The sequence below is a fragment of the Girardinichthys multiradiatus genome, chromosome Y (genome assembly GCF_021462225.1).
Source record: "Girardinichthys multiradiatus isolate DD_20200921_A chromosome Y, DD_fGirMul_XY1, whole genome shotgun sequence".
NCBI lineage: Eukaryota > Metazoa > Chordata > Actinopteri > Cyprinodontiformes > Goodeidae > Girardinichthys > Girardinichthys multiradiatus.
The window spans coordinates 741,716-762,064 of NC_061818.1; the positions used below are offsets into that span (position 1 = coordinate 741,716).

Below are 20,349 nucleotides of genomic sequence, written 5' to 3' on the forward strand. Positions count from 1 at the left end.
TAAATGAGACTGGTTAATAGTATCATGTCTGGCAGGTGGGAAGTAATCCTCAAAATACAGGTCCTTCTCAAAATATTAGCATATTGTGATAAAGTTCATTATTTTCCATAATGTCATGATGAAAATTTAACATTCATATATTTTAGATTCATTGCACACTAACTGAAATATTTCAGGTCTTTTATTGTCTTAATACGGATGATTTTGGCATACAGCTCATGAAAACCCAAAATTCCTATCTCACAAAATTAGCATATTTCATCCGACCAATAAAAGAAAAGTGTTTTTAATACAAAAAACGTCAACCTTCAAATAATCATGTACAGTTATGCACTCAATACTTGGTCGGGAATCCTTTGGCAGAAATGACTGCTTCAATGCGGCGTGGCATGGAGGCAACCAGCCTGTGGCACTGCTGAGGTCTTATGGAGGCCCAGGATGCTTCGATAGCGGCCTTTAGCTCATCCAGAGTGTTGGGTCTTGAGTCTCTCAACGTTCTCTTCACAATATCCCACAGATTCTCTATGGGGTTCAGGTCAGGAGAGTTGGCAGGCCAATTGAGCACAGTGATACCATGGTCAGTAAACCATTTACCAGTGGTTTTGGCACTGTGAGCAGGTGCCAGGTCGTGCTGAAAAATGAAATCTTCATCTCCATAAAGCTTTTCAGCAGATGGAAGCATGAAGTGCTCCAAAATCTCCTGCTAGCTAGCTGCATTGACCCTGCCCTTGATAAAACACAGTGGACCAACACCAGCAGCTGACACGGCACCCCAGACCATCACTGACTGTGGGTACTTGACACTGGACTTCTGGCATTTTGGCATTTCCTTCTCCCCAGTCTTCCTCCAGACTCTGGAACCTTGATTTCTGAATGACATGCAGAATTTGTTTTCATCCGAAAAAAGTACTTTGGACCACTGAGCAACAGTCCAGTGCTGCTTCTCAGTAGCCCAGGTCAGGCGCTTCTGCCGCTGTTTCTGGTTCAAAGGTGGCTTGACCTGGGGAATGCAGCACCTGTAGCCCATTTCCTGCACACGCCTGTGCACGGTGGCTCTGGATGTTTCTACTCCAGACTCAGTCCACTGCTTCCGCAGGTCCCCCAAGGTCTGGAATCGGCCCTTCTCCACAATCTTCCTCAGGGTCCGGTCACCTCTTCTCGTTGTGCAGCGTTTTCTGCCACACTTTTTCCTTCCCACAGACTTCCCACTGAGGTGCCTTGATACAGCACTCTGGGAACAGCCTATTCGTTCAGAAATGTCTTTCTGTGTCTTACCCTCTTGCTTGAGGGTGTCAATAGTGGCCTTCTGGACAGCAGTCAGGTCGGCAGTCTTACCCATGATTGGGGTTTTGAGTGATGAACCAGGCTGGGAGTTTTAAAGGCCTCAGGAATCTTTTGCAGGTGTTTAGAGTTAACTCGTTGATTCAGATAATTAGGTTCATAGCTCGTTTAGAGACCCTTTTAATGATATGGTAATTTTGTGAGATAGGAATTTTGGGTTTTCATGAGCTGTATGCCAAAATCATCCGTATTAAGACAATAAAAGACCTGAAATATTTCAGTTAGTGTGCAATGAATCTAAAATATATGAATGTTAAATTTTCATCATGACATTATGGAAAATAATGAACTTTATCACAATATGCTAATATTTTGAGATGGACCTGTACATAATGGAGTGATGCGTGTGAATATCATCAACTGCCTAATTAATCCAAAATGATGCATGGCTGGGCATTTACAGAATACAACCACACTCATAATCCAAACCCTAAATGCAACCACTATCAAACTACTTTAACTGCCACTAATGCTGTTCGATACATCAATAAGGTGCGATGTGTGTCTGCTGACCTGAATGTTGCATGCTCTGGCAACTGCCTGTCATTCATGATGCCACAGCTTATGCCCTCTGGTGCTTCTCCTGGATGTTCCACCAAGCTCCAAATTTAATTATATACATCCCAATCAGTGGTCTGCCTGTGGGCCACATTTCAACTAAATTTAACCATTCCTTGTGGGTTCTGAACGTGGCGCTTAACTGTTCTAATGAATTAGTGTCTGAACTGGAGGATATGGAGACATTGTGTAAACTAACAATAAAGGCACGTTGCTTTTAATGAAACACAGGACACGTGATGTCAGTAAACGTTTGAGTTTCCCAAACATTGAAGCTATGCTCAAATATATCTGTTTCATGGCAAAAAGGAAAACAACACAAATGTTTTTTATAAGCCAATAACTCTTGGTACCAGGCATTGTGGTTTCGGTCATGATATTGGATGAGCCCACCAATGCTCTGTCCTGCTTTCTGCCTTGCTTGTCCTCAGATGTGCTGACTGTCACCTAACGGAGCTAGATCAGTGTCAGCCTGTTCTAGGTTGTGCCAAATGCATCCACAGCAGCACATAAAATGTGTCTAGCAGACTGCTGACTACCATGAAACGAACTGAGGGCTAAACAGACAAAGACCATGCATGTTTCCACTTGGTCTGTGTTTTTGCATAGAGATGGCTAGTTTTAGATGTTCAGCATCTCATTGGTGTGCAGACCTATATTTATTTATTCATGTATTTATTTATTTAAATAAATGTGTGTCTTATTTGCAGAATTTATTTATTGAAAATGCATTTTTCAACAATTTTGTTTTAGTTTTCAAGTTTGCTTCAAGTGTGAACTTAATTGAGCTTATTCAATAATTGCTGTTTTCTATTATTATTAACAATATTATTTATGTTGTGACATTTCAGGCCCTCTTTGGTAAAATGATCTACCAAACTCTTGGACAACATTAACATCATGACCTCTAACTGCAAGTTTTTAAACCTTCATGATATACTAAAGTACATTTTCCTGCGTGCAAGTCTGTGTCGACTTTGTATTGCTGTTTGGTCCCTACAAAATAAGAGGATCTTCAGCTGTGATGTTATATTTACTGTCATTGTGCTGAATGTGGCAGCAAAAAATATACAGTGTGATATACATAAAAGCTTATAATGTGTGACTTCAACCTCTGCCATGGCTGAGCAATGTTTATATTGTCTATTTTTTAGAAAAGGGGCAAGATCTCTGAGGATTCTGTGGAAGCTTATTACTGATAAAACTACTGAAGCAAAAATAAATGTTGGTTATGTCTTGGCATAATCCAGCAATCTTGAATCAGCCCAACCTTCTGCTGTGAATCACTGGTTCTGGAAAACTCAGTTAAAGGGATAGTACAGGATTTTTGAAGTGTCTATTAAAAGGTTATAAGCATTTAGTATCTTACCCGCAGGAGGTAATACTCTTGAGATCTTAATTTAATATAAATCCAGATTAGTTGGTCCCACAGGCTGCAACTGATGGCTAGTCCAAGAGTGGGCAAGACCAAAGTGGACTTCAAAATAGTATATGGGTGGCCTACACTGTTTTAAAAATCTTTAAGCCATCACATGTTTGCATTTTTAAAAATAAACCTTTATTTAATCAGATAAGAGACCCACTGAGATCAAGACCTCTTTTACAAGGGTGACCTGGCCAAGAAAGGAGGCAGCACCATCATAGTGGACAAGACAGAGACAATACATTTTCACAGAACCTGATGATACCTTACACAGGACATTGAGGTAGGAGGCATTGCGTCACTAGTGATCATGTGGGAAACATACAGAGAACTGAACAAGGGAGACCAGATCAATACCAAGCACATGTAGACCATTGAACACGTTACAATTGTAAACTCAGCTTTTAAAAAACTGTGGGAATTGTTAAAATATCAATCTAAGTAGTTTGACTGTAATTAATTTTGGTTGAGGACTGCATTAGTGAATAGACATGTATGTGAACATTAGGTCACATTAGATGTACTTATTTGTTTTGACTCTGAACCCTGTCATCTGGTCTATTATGGGCTGGTGTAGCCAGCATTAGCCAACATGTTTTCCATCAACATGATACTGTTGGTTAGAAGTCCAGCAGTACTACATCTTGTGCGTGTTCATTTGTGCCCAATAAACTGTAGATGCATTACCACCACCTATATAAGTGTTACCACTGTGCCAGAAATTAGGGATATGAAATAGATGCAATTGCTGCATTACTTTTTTTTTTTTATCACACGTCACTTTTCCTCTAATTATTTATTTTATTTAATGTGTCAGCCTTTCTTTTAATATAACAAATACTAAACCATATTGGTTTTACAACATTCAAACTCTAAATAATAATTGTATTGATGTGCTGCATTTGAACAAAAGTTAAAGTTGAGCTACTTTTGCCCCTGATCAGTGAATCTGATCACATGTTTAGAATAGCACAAAAAACAAAATAGTTATCATGCTGAAATAGTTGTTGGTGGTGCAATATAAAACTTCTGCTTTTGTTTGTAAAAGGTTGGTCATCAGGAGATAATCCGTCGTCAAAGACAAAGTAAAGCATCACATTTGTTTCATAGGAGGATGTGTACTGTTTCTATTTGCCCTACCTTAATATAAACAGAATTTTACATAGTAATTTCCATGCCATTCTACTTGAGGCAGTTCAGCATTGATATGACTAAGAATCCATAACAAAGTTTTGTAACAGTGCTAAACCAAACCATGAACCAAAAAACCAATGGACTTTACTGAAACTATGGGCAAACAAATAGAACAGAACAAAAACATGCTAATGCCGTTTTCAGTATGGGTTTCACAAGAAGCTTGTGTGTGGTGCACTGCCTCCAACTGCCATTTCCTTTGTAAATAATTATTGGCTTCTGTGTAAGTAATCTCATGGAAACATGAAAACGGTTTGTAAGTACATAGAATACAATTGAGATTGGTGCTCTTTAACTCGCTAGAAGTCCAATTTTGTCTCAGCACCTGTCTCACTGTTAGCTTTGGCATCTGGATATATAATAAATGAAGATATAAAGAAGTCTTCTGCAGGTAAATGGTTTAGGTATTAATTTCCTACAGACTTTTGACAGAATCTCACTACAACATTCCTGAGCAATCCTTTAAAGGTATATGATAGTGGGAAAATAACATGTTTTTAAGGATGATTGCAATATTTCTAAAGCAGTTTTCCCTACCTGTTTGATTGGCCACACCATTCATTTCCAAACAGCCCTGTACCTGTGTTTTCCAACACTGACTCCTAATTTAAAAACACAGTTGTGATTTGTTTTGCATTTGGTATTTTGCTTTTGATGAGCTTCCAATGAATTCACATGTCTGTTTACATATCATCAGCTCTCATGCACATGTCGTAGCTGCAAACAACTAACCTTTCTATGGAGCATCACCCCAGGTCATTTTCTGAGACAAATAATTTCTATTACTGTCTGCAGTCTTTTTTGGCCATCTGTCATCATTTTGTTACAACCCTTGTACAGCACAAGTTTAACTAAGCAGTAAAATAAAAACTGACAATTTACTGACACTGTTGAAACTGATAGATGTTTGTTTTCTCTTTCAATGCAATTGATGCTGAAGCTGATCTTACTTTGACTGACCACGAGGGAACAGTAGAGATCCTCTAGACAAACGCACCATTGGAGTCCCACAAACGCCTCGCCAAACTCATATTATATCAAATTGATTCCTCACACAAAGTGAAATATTTCAAGCCTTGAGTTGTTGTAATTTTTATGGCTTCCAGATAAGGGTTTGAAGCCTAATGATAGCAGTCAGCAGGCAAGAGTTGATGTCCAAACAGACAACCACACACAGAGCCAGCCCAAGGATGTGCGAGGCCCTAAGCAGAATTTCACCAGGGCCCTTTTTCAATTAAACCCACCATAACCATAGCACCGCTGAGCTCCTGTTTATTTTCCCCACTATCTTTTTTCTTATGCATTCTACAGCAGGCAACAAATTTGATGGTGCACTCACAAGCAAGTAAGATTGTCACTATACAAAAATTTTAAATTCAATACCGATACCAAAAAATACTCAATACCAAGGAAACATTTTGAACAGGGTTCTTCTTAGTTAGTAATCTGGTAGTTTATCATATTTTTTTATCTAACAACAAGGACTAATACCGTAAGTGGGGATCAATTCAGCTCTTGTTTATAAAAATATATAATTAAACTGTCACTTCCCTGTTTGGCAAAACAACAGAAAGTTATGCAGTTATTTTAGTTCATTATAATTGCTTATCTTTAGTGTGCCACTGTGTGCTGCCATTTGCCTGTCGATTAGCTGGTGATAAACATTTTACTACTAGGGGACAAATAAAGGATCATTCTATAAAATAAATTGTGTTTCACAACAAACATGGACCTGGCACATACAAAGGATATATTTCACTGTGTAAACAAGGATCTGGTCCAGATGTATTCAACAGCAGCCCTGTACAATTTCGGTCATTCTGGTAATTTTGCAGAATATTTTCTTTAGTGAATCCATAGCTGCCTAGCATGCTACTTTTTCTGCTCCAATTTTCAGCTTCAGTCTGGCTACAACTAAAGGAGTGGGCACACTTAGTTTCGTTGCTTCACTATTTAGTACTTGACTGAGCCGTCAGCAGATTAGTATTTTCCTGCGTTATTTTTTGTACCACAGTAGAACGGAGCGTTACGTGATTAGAATGGAGCATTGCGTGACTCCACGAGGCTCTTTAAAGAAACCTTCATAATATGAGCTACAACAACATTTAATTTCCCTTTGGGATTAATAAAGTATTTTTGAATTTGAATTGAGTCCTCTTGACTCAACTCGAGCAACAGAACACCATCATCGGGCTGTCTGTGTCCGTGAAGCTAATATTTAAACAGATGGCGTTAGCTTATGTCATTTGTCAGGTGTACTACTTCACTGTTGCAAGTCCAGGAGCTTTGCTGACCTTTTTAAGTTGCTCTCAAACATCAGTGTTGTCTTGTTAGCTTTTAGCATTAGCGCAGCTGAAATGTAGCATCCATCTGCATTTCATTCTTGTCCTGTCTGCCTGTCTTTTAGGGAAAATACCACTGAACAACACTTTTGTGTCTGTGCTGATCCTTGTTAGGTAAATAAGGTCGCCTATGTCATTCATAGGCATGTCATTCAAAATCCAATTTTTTAGCCCTTTAATACATTTTGTTGCGTATTTTGAGTTTGTAGGAGTGCAGAAAAGTTTAAATTAGTCTCTAAAAGTGATGCTTTGATATCTTTATATTCTGTTTGGGTCATATTTTCTAATCCGTTCTGTTTTCTCTATCATCTTTTACGTTTTTCCAATTGTTACGTCACTGTATTGGCTGAGGAACTGCTAAACCAGGTCATGGACTTCCAGGCAGCCAAGTCATGTAACGGCAATTTTTATTTCTTGCTGCTATTTTGTTGTCCAAGCTCATGTATACCGAAGCTGTAAGTAGATAGGGCTCAATGTTTAGTTGTTGCACGTATTAACCCACACAGTTCATTACATCGTCCCCCAGCATCAGAGCCTTTTCAAAGTGCCTGGATAAATTTTCTTTTTCATGGAAGTCTACCCACATCTGTGTCAAAGTTCCTCTTTGTTTGCAATGCACTTCAAGGACGAGTGCCTTCAGCAACCTCCGCTTGTATCAAGAAGGATTTGGTGAAAGACTTCATCGGATTAAGCAGCCAGTTCCTTCTATCTATGGAAATGACGGACGCAGCAAAGCGGTAAGCTGCAAATAATGTTAAAATTACAACAAACTTTATTTTAGACATTAATTTACTGTGTGTTGATATAACGTCCTGGCCATTGGCTTGATAGCAGTAGCATTGTGCCTTCTGCTTATGTTAATGCTGTGTGCTCGATTTTAGCTCCATTAAGACATATCCGTACTGGTGTGTTTTAAATTGTATCCTCACATAAACAGTTTGACATTGTTTTTGCCATTTTTGTCTTGTTTCTGTGCTGTTAGACAATTGGATCTCTGTTATCAAACTACAAAAATGGCTGAACGGGTTAAAGTGGAACGCTCTTTAATCTGGAGGGGGGTGAGCTCTGAAGTGCCACAAGAGCATTTAAAGAGACTAGACCAAGACGAGTTGCTCTCAGATGCACCTCAGAACAGGGGTAAAAGAGGAGTCTGTGGAGCTACAATAACAAGGAGTTCAACCAAAGCATTGCAGTTTCACTTTATATAGACCACAACTGAATAATTTAAGTGTGAAAAAAAAGGATTTAAAAAAAATGATATGCAGCAACTCAGGGAGGGGAGGGACTGTCTGTTATTGCAGCGCTGCTGCAGGAAGAAGTGCGACTGTTTGGGCAAATGGATTTGGTGCAAAATTTTTACTATTAATTACATCAAAATATTGATTTTCTTTGACAACTCTACGAGCAACCATGGACAAAAGGTTATTACTGACAGATCTATTTAGAAACGTGTGGATTAAATGTTTTCCCAGCTTAAGCTGTAACCACGAGCAAAACCTATATTAGCTTTAAATTATGACTATGTAAATATAATAATATAACTTTAAATCTATGAAGGCTTTGTCGGCTGATTGTAACACCGACATTTCTGATGGTGAAGAAAAGTCTATACAATACATGAGTTTCTCTTTCTGAAATGAAAATTCCAATTTTATTAAGATGTACCCGTAACAGTGGACTTCATCCTGAACACAACATCCCTACACTGAAACATGGTGGTAGCAGCATTATGTTATGTGGATGCTTTTCTTCTTCGGTAGGGACAGGGAAGCTGAATAGAGTTAATGAGAACATGGAGAGAGTTAGTAAGTACTGAATAATCTTGAAAAAACTCTGCAGAAGACTTGAGGCTGAGGTGAAGGTTCACCTTTCAGCAGAATAACAACCCTAAACATACTGCCAGAAATAAAGGATGGGTTAGAATGGCCAACACAAAGTCTAGACCTAAATCCAACTGAAAATCTGTAGCAAGACTTGAAAACTGATATTCACTGACCCCCTTTATTCAAACTAAATGTGCTTCAGGTGTTTTGCAAAAAAGGAGCAAAATTTTCGGTCTGTAGATGTTCAAGGACATACTCCAAAAGACCTGCAGCAGTAATTGCAAGGAAAGATGGTTTCAGTAAGTACTGATTGAACACAAATGCAGTAAACACTTTTAAGATTTTTATTTCTAAAACAAACATATTGACAACCAGTTATCATTTTCCTTCCACTTCACATTTATGCATTACTTTAATGTGGTTTGTAATGTAAAATGCCAATAAAGTACATTAAAGTGTGTAAAGTGTTAGAATGTGAAAAATTGAACACCATTTGCAAGGCTCTGTATGTACTTCTACATCTATCAAGTAGATGTAGAAGGTTCTGTGTATAAAAAGTAACTCAATCTATGTGTGTGTATTTGAAGAAAACAACAGATTACCAATTTAAGTTTGTGTTGTGTTTTGATAAATTGACCAAACTGTTGAAGAAATCATGAAGAATGTAAAAAGTGACATCTAATTCTTAAATGTTTTTTTTTTTATTAATTTGAAGGCTTTCAGTTTTGGTCAAACCAAGTGTTTCATTGCTCAGAAATGTTAGAAAAGGCAGCCCTTTTTTATTTAACATACTTAGTTTTGATGCTACGTGCTTTACATCTATTCTGTCTCAGTAGGAACACAAACACGTCTCACTAAATGTGGAAAATGTAACAGGGGAAAGATAGTAAAACCCTTTCAGATGATGTATACTAAGCATAAAACCTGTTCTGTTATCGTTCCAGGGTTGGATTGTTTTTGACAGAAATCATCTCTATAATAATTGCGCTTCTCATTTTCTCCACTGGGTGGTGGACTGAGCAAAGCTTCTGATAGAAGTCTGTTCGTGTTGAACTGATGAATGAACCAGCATGAACAAAGATTTTATTTTTAAATATTTCTGTAAAGTTACACTTTAGGTTGAAAGACAGTTGAAATTTGTGATTATTTTCTGTTATTTTGGCACTTTAATGTGGACAGCAAGCTCTAAAGAAGTATATTTGAATACCCTCATAGTCAGTTCCCAGATCTATCTAGTGTGGACAAGTCAACACAGTTAGCAAATGATGAAATGTAACAAACAACATTAAGAAAACTGAATCAGACAGTTAAATCTTTTAGTATGTATTCTACACGGTTAGTTGGCTCTATCATTAACAGATCAAATTTAGGAAATAATGTAAATCCTCTTTTTAAACATGCAGCTCAAACCCCAAGTAAATAACAGCATCATTTATCAGATTAAAAACTCTTAGTTTACAGGGAAGAAAACGGTAAATTCTTGGCACAGCAGGAGGTTCTATCAAATGCTTTATTTACCAGTGTTTACATCCTGCAACATCTGAACCGAGCTTAATTCCACACTGCAAGGCCAACGTGTTTGTGAACATTGTAACAAAGTGTGTGGACACCTGATCGTCCAGCTGACATTTAACTACAGCCTAAATTAATCCTACCTCACTTCTGTCCCACTGAGTTGTTTGTACTGCCTGCATCCCCTGATGTGAACAGAACACCATCCCTCCAGGAAATAAATGTGACCTCACCATCAAACACATCTAGCTGCAACACATTTTGTTTATGTTATATAAAAACTCCAATATTTCTCATAGACAAAGTATTCCACTACTGGGTCCCATTGTTAAAAAATGGTTTCTCCATCCCATTTCTTGTCATTGCAGAAAACAATAAACTTCTCTCTCCCATATTTCACTGTGAGGTGAGGACAAACATGTGCACTTTAGTGAATGCAGAGCAGGAAAGTGTTGATAAAGGACAGATCAGAGTTGGCTTTCTGTTTCACATGTGTCAGTCCCGTTCTTCAGGGGCCAGTTGGACAGAACCAGCTCACCGAAGTTCATGTTGCTCTCGTTGAGTCGTCGTACACGGTAGGTCTCATAGTGGATGTTGTGGGTCACATCCTTCAGGTCCTGCAGGTGAGACCTACGTAGAAAGCAAACAGTAAGAATTCGAATGGTAAATGGCCTCCACTTGAATAGTGCTCTCTGAAGTCTGCAGAGACCCCAAAGTGCTTTACACTACAATCAGTCATCCACCCATTCATACACACATTCACACACTGAGAGTGGTGATCTACAATGTTGTCACAGCTGCCGTACGATCGGCACCTCTGGGCTCTCTGACCACCATCAGTAGGCAAGTCGGGTGAACTGTCTTGTTCAAACCGGCAACCCACCAGTTACAGGACAAACTCCTACCACACAGTCGCCCCAAACTGACAAAAATGTGCTAAAGTGCATTTCTTTGCTTCATTGTCTTGCTGCCTGTGATCAAATGTGTTTCCTGTGAGAATGCTGATATGCAAGGAACAAAATCCGACAGGAAAAAGCTGAAGCCACAGCCATACTGAAGAGTTCAGCAAGTAAGCCTTAACCATGCCTCACATGTTCATGTTTTGAATAGGTGTGCTGAAATGTGTTAATCTCAGAAATGGTAATTTAAGCATTTCAGTTCAGTAAATGTAACGTTCAACAATAATTAAATTCTAGCAACATTAACTAATTAATTATGCCGACAAATCATACCAAAACATTTTGATTAAAAGTTAACTGAAGATGTCAGTTCATTCAATACTTATTCTGATCTGTTTTTTGTTCTTCCGTGTTTATTAAAACAAATAATCCTGATTTAAAAAGAGTTGGTTTGTAATAACGTCTTGGTGGGCATGGGTTGTAGGGGCACGGGTGGGATAGAATAGGGTCTGTGGTTGGAAGTGGGGTTATTGATTTGGGTTATGCCCGGGTTGACATCTCTGAGTCTTGGGCTGCTGAAGGTTGGCTCACTTCATTTGGATGGCCTGGGTTCTCTAAGACTTCTCCAGCCTGGGGTGGGGTCCTGTCCGGTGGCTTATGCCTCAAAGGGATCTGTCGGGCTGGTTCCTCTTTGGCTAGTTCGCCAGGTGGGACACTGTTGTGCTCTGCCTCTCTTGGTCTTTCTGAGTTCGCTACCATGGCAGACTGGTGCCTGCCCATCTTGTTGGGGGCTCTAGGGGGATCTCTCCTGCTTTGTGTGGGGCGGTGTTGCTCCAGAGGTTTGTGCAAGCGTGGATGGGACCCACCAAAGGTTTGGTCCACGTTGTTTGGTTGGGTTGGAGGGGTTCAGCTCTCTATGTTTCATCATGTGCCTCTTTGGCCTGGGTTCTGCTGCTTCTGTGCTTCACTGATGAACTACCTCTCTGCTGGCTGTATGGCTGCCCTTGGGTGGTGCCTTGTATCTGTCTGCCTGGGCCTGTTGCGGCCTTCCAGAGCCGAGTCCACCTGTCCTTTGCTGCTCTTGGGTGCTGAGTGTTGCAGGCTTTCTACCGCTCTTACCAGTCTAACAACTTTGCACCTTCAGATGAACACCCACCCAACCAACCCACACACAAACCGGTGTATGGATACACAATCCATGAAGGCCATGCAAACGGTAATTAGTATTATATCAATGTGGCCTGCCTATTTTGATGCTGGAGACAGTTTTTATTTAATAAAGTTAATCACGCAATTAGGATTCCATCTTGAGAGACCCTATTTGTAAAGCAAAACTGCCCTGCCACATGTGGGCAACCAGCTTCTCTATATGGTATGCCTGAAATGCCAAAACAGAGGTGGGTTGACTAACCCTCTCTCCACATTGGGTCCTTTCACAAAGTACATCTCGAGGGGACCTTAAACCCACCTTGAAGTCTTTTGTGAAAGAGGCTCCTGTCAAAATGAACAAAGCAGTCTGTGCCTGACAAAGATAATGTGCAGAAATGTGTGTATGGTTCAAGGATTAAATGGTGGAATGCTGTTGTGTCGATACACTTCACAGCAAATACCACAGTTATTAGTCATATTTGTCTGTCAAATATCACTGAGTGAGTCTTTAGCTGTTGTAATGATACGAGTTCAACTCCTTTATGAACGAAGATCAGCAGTAAAGTCAAACTCACCTGACAAGAAGATCTCTCAGGTTTGCAAACTCACAGTGTGCCGCATTTTCAACTGCATAAAAAGAAAACAACAGATTAGGTTTAGTATTTGAAATGTCTCAGTTATACCAGATAATTGCATATAATGTATAAAATATCTTTCTCACTTTAACTCTATTACTTGGGTCAGCTGTTTTGAATATCATATCACAAACTTCTCACAATAATTTGATTTAATTTTGGCCCATTACTTCTTATAGAACTGGTGTAACTTGGTCAGGTTGTAACTAATTTGGCGGTATCCTTAGGGTAAGTCTATTTGGTAGGCCTATTTGTCCCCAAGCTTTCATTTCCTGGCGTTTTTTTTAATGTTGCTTCAATATTTCCACATAATGCAATAAGATGCAACCATCTTTCAGTCCGATTTATTGATTAGTCCCAGACCAATCAATAGCTACAACTCTTTTGAATATTTAATCCTTAGTTTTCCTCATCCAAATTGCAAAGCACTAAAACCACTTCTGTTTGTTGTTTTGTACCGTCCACCAGGTCCTTCCTCTCAATTTTTAGATCAGTTTTCAGACCTTTTATCTGATTTAGTGTTAAATACAGATAAAGTTATTATAGTGGGAGATTTTAACATTCATGTTGACACTGAAATTGATAGCCTAAATATAACCTTTAATGCTATCTTAAACTCACTTGGCTTTGCTCAAAACATTAACCAACCTACCCACCATTGTCTTCATTCTCTGGACCTTGTGCTGACATATGGCATTGAGTGTAAAGACATAACAATATTTTCTCATAACCCTGTCTTGTCTGACCATTTTTTAATAACCTTTGAGTTTAATTTAACTGAGTACTCCACGCCTGAAAGAAAATTTCATTATAGTAGATCATTATCAGACAATGCTGTAACAACCTTTAAAGAATCTGTTCCACTTTTAATTTTCTCATTATCACAGAAAAGCACAGTGGAGGGCAATAATTTTGTTTCTTCCCCTTCACAAATTGATTCTCTTGTTGATAGTGTTACTTCATCATTGTGTGATGCATTAGACAATGCAGAGATGTATGCTATTTAACGAATCTACATTTATATGACATGATATTTAGGCTGAAGAGAAAGCAAGATTTTTTTAGTAGGTAAAAGACAGGCTAAAGAGAGTTTGTCTTCTTAAACTTCATCCTGTCAGTCACAGAAAATCATTTTGGTAAGGGAAGGGTCTACAGTTGCAGGGGGTATAAACATAGAAACTGCTGTTTACAGCTGCTAAAGCTAACTACAGGTCCTTCTCAAAATATTAGCATATTGTGATAAAGTTCATTATTTTCCATAATGTCATGATGAAAATTTAACATTCATATATTTTAGATTCATTGCACACTAACTGAAATATTTCAGGTCTTTTATTGTCTTAATACGGATGATTTTGGCATACAGCTCATGAAAACCCAAAATTCCTATCTCACAAAATTAGCATATCATTAAAAGGGTCTCTAAACGAGCTATGAACCTAATCATCTGAATCAACGAGTTAACTCTAAACACCTGCAAAAGATTCCTGAGGCCTTTAAAACTCCCAGCCTGGTTCATCACTCAAAACCCCAATCATGGGTAAGACTGCCGACCTGACTGCTGTCCAGAAGGCCACTATTGACACCCTCAAGCAAGAGGGTAAGACACAGAAAGACATTTCTGAACGAATAGGCTGTTCCCAGAGTGCTGTATCAAGGCACCTCAGTGGGAAGTCTGTGGGAAGGAAAAAGTGTGGCAGAAAACGCTGCACAACGAGAAGAGGTGACCGGACCCTGAGGAAGATTGTGGAGAAGGGCCGATTCCAGACCTTGGGGGACCTGCGGAAGCAGTGGACTGAGTCTGGAGTAGAAACATCCAGAGCCACCGTGCACAGGCGTGTGCAGGAAATGGGCTACAGGTGCCACATTCCCCAGGTCAAGCCACCTTTGAACCAGAAACAGCGGCAGAAGCGCCTGACCTGGGCTACAGAGAAGCAGCACTGGACTGTTGCTCAGTGGTCCAAAGTACTTTTTTCGGATGAAAGCAAATTCTGCATGTCATTCGGAAATCAAGGTACCAGAGTCTGGAGGAAGACTGGGGAGAAGGAAATGCCAGAATGCCAGAAGTCCAGTGTCAAGTACCCACAGTCAGTGATGATCTGGGGTGCCGTGTCAGCTGCTGGTGTTGGTCCACTGTGTTTTATCAAGGGCAGGGTCAATGCAGCTAGCTATCAGGAGATTTTGGAGCACTTCATGCTTCCATCTGCTGAAAAGCTTTATGGAGATGAAGATTTCATTTTTCAGCATGACCTGGCACCTGCTCACAGTGCCAAAACCACTGGTAAATGGTTTACTGACCATGGTATCACTGTGCTCAATTGGCCTGCCAACTCTCCTGACCTGAACCCCATAGAGAATCTGTGGGATATTGTGAAGAGAACGTTGAGAGACTCAAGACCCAACACTCTGGATGAGCTAAAGGCCGCTATCGAAGCATCCTGGGCCTCCATAAGACCTCAGCAGTGCCACAGGCTGATTGCCTCCATGCCACGCCGCATTGAAGCAGTCATTTTTGCAAAAGGATTCCCGACCAAGTATTGAGTGCATAACTGTACATGATTATTTGAAGGTTGACGTTTTTTGTATTAAAAACACTTTTCTTTTATTGGTCGGATGAAATATGCTAATTTTGTGAGATAGGAATTTTGGGTTTTCATGAGCTGTATGCCAAAATCATCCGTATTAAGACAATAAAAGACCTGAAATATTTCAGTTAGTGTGCAATGAATCTAAAATATATGAATGTTAAATTTTCATCATTACATTATGGAAAATAATGAACTTTATCACAATATGCTAATATTTTGAGAAGGACCTGTACACTAACCACTATCAAAATATCAGCTGTAAAAAATAATAAAATGTTGCTTTACAGTGAGTGCTATCTCACATGTTGTGAGGTAGCTTCTGCTCTTAATACAAACAAATTCCAACTCACAGCAGGAATACTAGAATCCTGTTCTAATATTTTCTTTTATTACAGTTGTTATAATTCTTATAGAGAAACTGAAGTTGTCAAAAATATTTATGAACCTGTCAAAGCTTTACAACAGGCAAGAAACGGAAATTGCCACAAAACCATGCATTTCTAAAACAAAATTAAAAGCATATATTACACAATAACCTTTATGTTCATATACATAGAAGCAGGCCCGCTGACAGGTTTGCCTGGGCCTGGGACAGCCATCTGCCTGAGGGGAGGGTCTGCGTGATGACAGTTAAATCAAGCTGTAAGCCAGACTGTAAGACTCCCCTCCAGAGCAGGTAGCCACTCCCGCATTGCTTTCATCTGGTCTGGCTTTCAGACTGCAGACTTTGCCCCCTCATTGATCCTGGGTCTGGGACAACAGACCCTCGTGTCCCCCCGTCGCTGGGCCTGAACGGAATTTATACAGGTACCAGCAGAAACCCTTTTTCTGTTATGTCAACCTGGTTTATTCCGGTTGTACAACAATATAAGTAGCAATGGAGTATGTGAAGCTGCTCAGCAGGACAACTATTTTACTGTGGTATTATTTACATTGTAAAGTCTGAAAGACCAATGTAAGATTCTCCAGTGGAAATATCATGAATCCAAGATCATTAGAAAGCATCTCTGTGCTAGATTTTATAGACGAGTTCTAAATAAATAGTTCTGTCCAGCAATATAAGCAACTCTAAAGAAATCCACAAAACAAGTAATTTTGGAGAGAAAGGCAGTGTTTGGACTTCAGGATAAAGTGATATATGTTTAAAAATGTAATTCAGGGTTGTATTCGTGCCGCTGGTAAAGTTGGTGGAAATCTGCTGTGCCAAAACGTAGATCATAATCTCTTTACCATGAACAGTGCAAGAACTTAACCTCAAAAACAGACATGAAACTCAAAACATACTTTCAATGATTCCCCACTTTGTCTTCCGGCCCAGCACCTTGTTTCCATTCACCTGGTGCTCCTTGTCAGTTCCCACAACAGCAAATGGAATGCATTCCTGGACAGAAAGAGTCATTGGGAATCCCATTAAAACACACTGAACTGCAGAGGTGAATCTCTATAGCAACATGTTAACAGTTTGAAATATTTGCTGGTATTATAGCTGTTATGGATATTTCACTTGGTTGTTTGATGGCTCTTGTTTTACTGCCGAAATGATTAAACATCTATACTGACAGCCCATCCTGTGCAACATGCATGTACGTCTCTGAAATCAGATCAATTCGCATATAAGATTCAATAGTACTTCCTATGGGTGATTTTAATATATAGAAATTGTACCCTGATTCTGTCGTTGAGGATGCGATCCTCTGGATCTTCATCATACTCTCTCTGGGGGTAAACACGAATTCCATTGGATGTCAAGTCTTGCCTTATCTGCAAAAAAGTCAAAAGTTCAACAAACATCAACCGATCAGAATGGATGCCCCACAAAACAGGATGTCAATTAAGGTAAGTGAGTTGAATATGGGGTGAGATCAAATGAAAAAGCAAAATGTGAGGCAGCTTCATTAGTCCAGAGAAGTACCAGGAAATAAGTTGTTTGGAACACTTTAAATGAAGTTTTTTAAATGACAAGCTTGATCTTAGCATAGCTCTCCCCAACATCACTAAATATAGCTCTTTACAAGAGTAAACTAAAAGTATAAATTGAGAGACATTTAGGGCAAACGTTGACTTCTCTATGGCCGTCCTGACATTTACCTTTAAATGTAAGAACATGGTGACAGCTGTTTGTGTTTGTGTGTGTGTTCTTGTACTTGTTGCTGAGTGAGAACCATTTCTTGTATTTTTATCGCGAAGTGAGGACATTTTGACAAAGTGAGGACATTTTCCTGGTCCTCACTTTTTCAAATTCCGTTCTTGGGACAGGGGTTAGGTTTAGGACTAGGATATGAATTGAGTTATTGTTAGGGTTAGGTATTAACTGGTTAGGGTTAGGGTTAGGCACTAAAAATCAAGGAAAATGAATGGAAGTCAATGGAAGTAACCGAAAAGTCCTCATAAAGATAGTAAAACACGGATGTGTGTATGTATGTGTGTGTGTGTTTGGCCCCTGTGCACATTATATGTCTCTGGGGGGGCTTGCTGTTGATAATGCATGCCTCCACCATCACTTTAAACTAGATTCTGCCACCTTCCTCCTTGTGTTAAATGTAACAATATAAACTGAAGGCCTTGTTCCCTATCTCAACTGCACCAAGCTTCTGGTCTGAAGGGAGGGAGACCTTCTTAACTTTCAGACAAACACAGGAATTATTTTGCAGCCTATTGCAGCCAGTCATCAGACCATAGTAGAGCTTAGCATACTCAAAATACAGGTCCTTCTCAAAATATTAGCATATTGTGATAAAGTTCATTATTTTCCATAATGTAATGATGAAAATTTAACATTCATATATTTTAGATTCATTGCACACTAACTGAAATATTTCAGGTCTTTTATTGTCTTAATACGGATTATTGTGGCATACAGCTCATGAAAACCCAAAATTCCTATCTCACAAAATTAGCATATTTCATCCGACCAATAAAAGAAAAGTGTTTTTAATACAAAAAACGTCAACCTTCAAATAATCATGTACAGTTATGCACTCAATACTTGGTCGGGAATCCTTTGGCAGAAATGACTGCTTCAATGCGGCGTGGCATGGAGGCAATCAGCCTGTGGCACTGCTGAGGTCTTATGGAGGCCCAGGATGCTTCGATAGCGGCCTTTAGCTCATCCAGAGTGTTGGGTCTTGAGTCTCTCAACGTTCTCTTCACAATATCCCACAGATTCTCTATGGGGTTCAGGTCAGGAGAGTTGGCAGGCCAATTGAGCACAGTGATACCATGGTCAGTAAACCATTTACCAGTGGTTTTGGCACTGTGAGCAGGTGCCAGGTCGTGCTGAAAAATGAAATCTTCATCTCCATAAAGCTTTTCAGCAGATGGAAGCATGAAGTGCTCCAAAATCTCCTGATAGCTAGCTGCATTGACCCTGCCCTTGATAAAACACAGTGGACCAACACCAGCAGCTGACACGGCACCCCAGACCATCACTGACTGTGGGTACTTGACACTGGACTTCTGGCATTTTGGCATTTCCTTCTCCCCAGTCTTCCTCCAGACTCTGGCACCTTGATTTCCGAATGACATGCAGAATTTGCTTTCATCCGAAAAAAGTACTTTGGACCACTGAGCAACAGTCCAGTGCTGCTTCTCTGTAGCCCAGGTCAGGCGCTTCTGCCACTGTTTCTGGTTCAAAGGTGGCTTGACCTGGAGAATGCGGCACCTGTAGCCCATTTCCTGCACATGCCTGTGCACGGTGGCTCTGGATGTTTCTACTCCAGACTCAGTCCACTGCTTCCTCAGGTCCCCCAAGGTCTGGAATCGGCCCTTCTCCACAATCTTCCTCAGGGTCCGGTCACCTCTTCTCGTTGTGCAGCGTTTTCTGCCACACTTTTTCCTTCCCACAGGCTTCCCACTGAGGTGCCTTGATACAGCACTCTGGGAACAGCCTATTCGTTCAGAAATGTCTTTCTGTGTCTTACCCTCTTGCTTGAGGGTGTCAATAGTGGCCTTCTGGACAGCTGTCAGGTCGGCAGTCTTACCCATGATTGGGGTTTTGAGTGATGAACCAGGCTGGGAGTTTTAAAGGCCTCAGGAATCTTTTGCAGGTGTTTAGAGTTAACTTGTTGATTCAGATGATTAGGTTCATAGCTCGTTTAGAGACCCTTTTAATGATATGCTAATTTTGTGAGATAGGAATTTTGGGTTTTCATGAGCTGTATGCCAAAATCATCCGTATTAAGACAATAAAAGACCTGAAATATTTCAGTTAGTGTGCAATGAATCTAAAATATATGAATGTTACATTTTCATCATTACATTATGGAAAATAATGAACTTTATCACAATACGCTAATATTTTGAGAAGGACCTGTAAATGCAGATGTTGTTGGCAATCATGTAAGTGAAAATTTTGTCAGCTGACAAGTTTAAACAAGTTCAGGATTTTATGAAAGAGGACCTCCAGCCTCGTAGTGCTTTAATGGTGGCTGCTATTAAAGACATGGTCTAAATGGCAGATTTTCAGTAAACAGTCTTACGTATTTTACTTTCTGACAACTAGAACAAGAAAATATGTGATTGAGAGCAACTTTTATTTAAATTGAGATCAGATGCTTAGGTGCTGAATTATGAACATGAAGTTTTAATGGTGTGAACTAAACTTAGAACCAGACTGGGATTTATGGGTATGACCCGAGGTACAGCAGATCTGGGGTTGGGGTGGGGGATGGTGCGTTCAGAGTCAGAATGTATTTATTAAACACTACACAGTCACCAGGACTGTAAAAAGATCTCATGGCAGAAGATCTGACAGAGTTAAGACACCAAAATGTTTTTTGTCACAATGAAATCTTCCCCCACAAGATACAAACATGTACAAGCACAGTGGGAATACTGCGACTGGCTAGATGTTGGCCAATAACAACAGCTAGCCGGTTGGTATCTG

General features: G+C 39.7%; 1 protein-coding gene across 5 annotated transcripts in view; it reads right to left on the reverse strand.

The window, feature by feature from the left end:
- Positions 1-9,011: 9,011 nt before the first annotated feature.
- Positions 9,012-20,349, reverse strand: part of LOC124864967 (neuronal-specific septin-3-like) — a 108,736-nt gene continuing 97,398 nt past the window's right edge. For 4 of the 5 annotated variants that reach the window (XM_047359913.1, XM_047359914.1, XM_047359916.1 and 1 more), the window contains 4 exons: positions 17,130-17,225; positions 16,749-16,845; positions 12,817-12,868; positions 9,012-10,823 (listed from right to left, as the gene is read on the reverse strand). In XM_047359913.1, coding sequence (XP_047215869.1) covers positions 10,661-10,823; positions 12,817-12,868; positions 16,749-16,845; positions 17,130-17,225 — 408 coding nt within the window. In that variant the 3' untranslated portion in view covers positions 9,012-10,660. The remainder of the gene's footprint in view (positions 10,824-12,816; positions 12,869-16,748; positions 16,846-17,129; positions 17,226-20,349) is intronic. The other variant, XM_047359915.1, reaches the window with a different exon arrangement.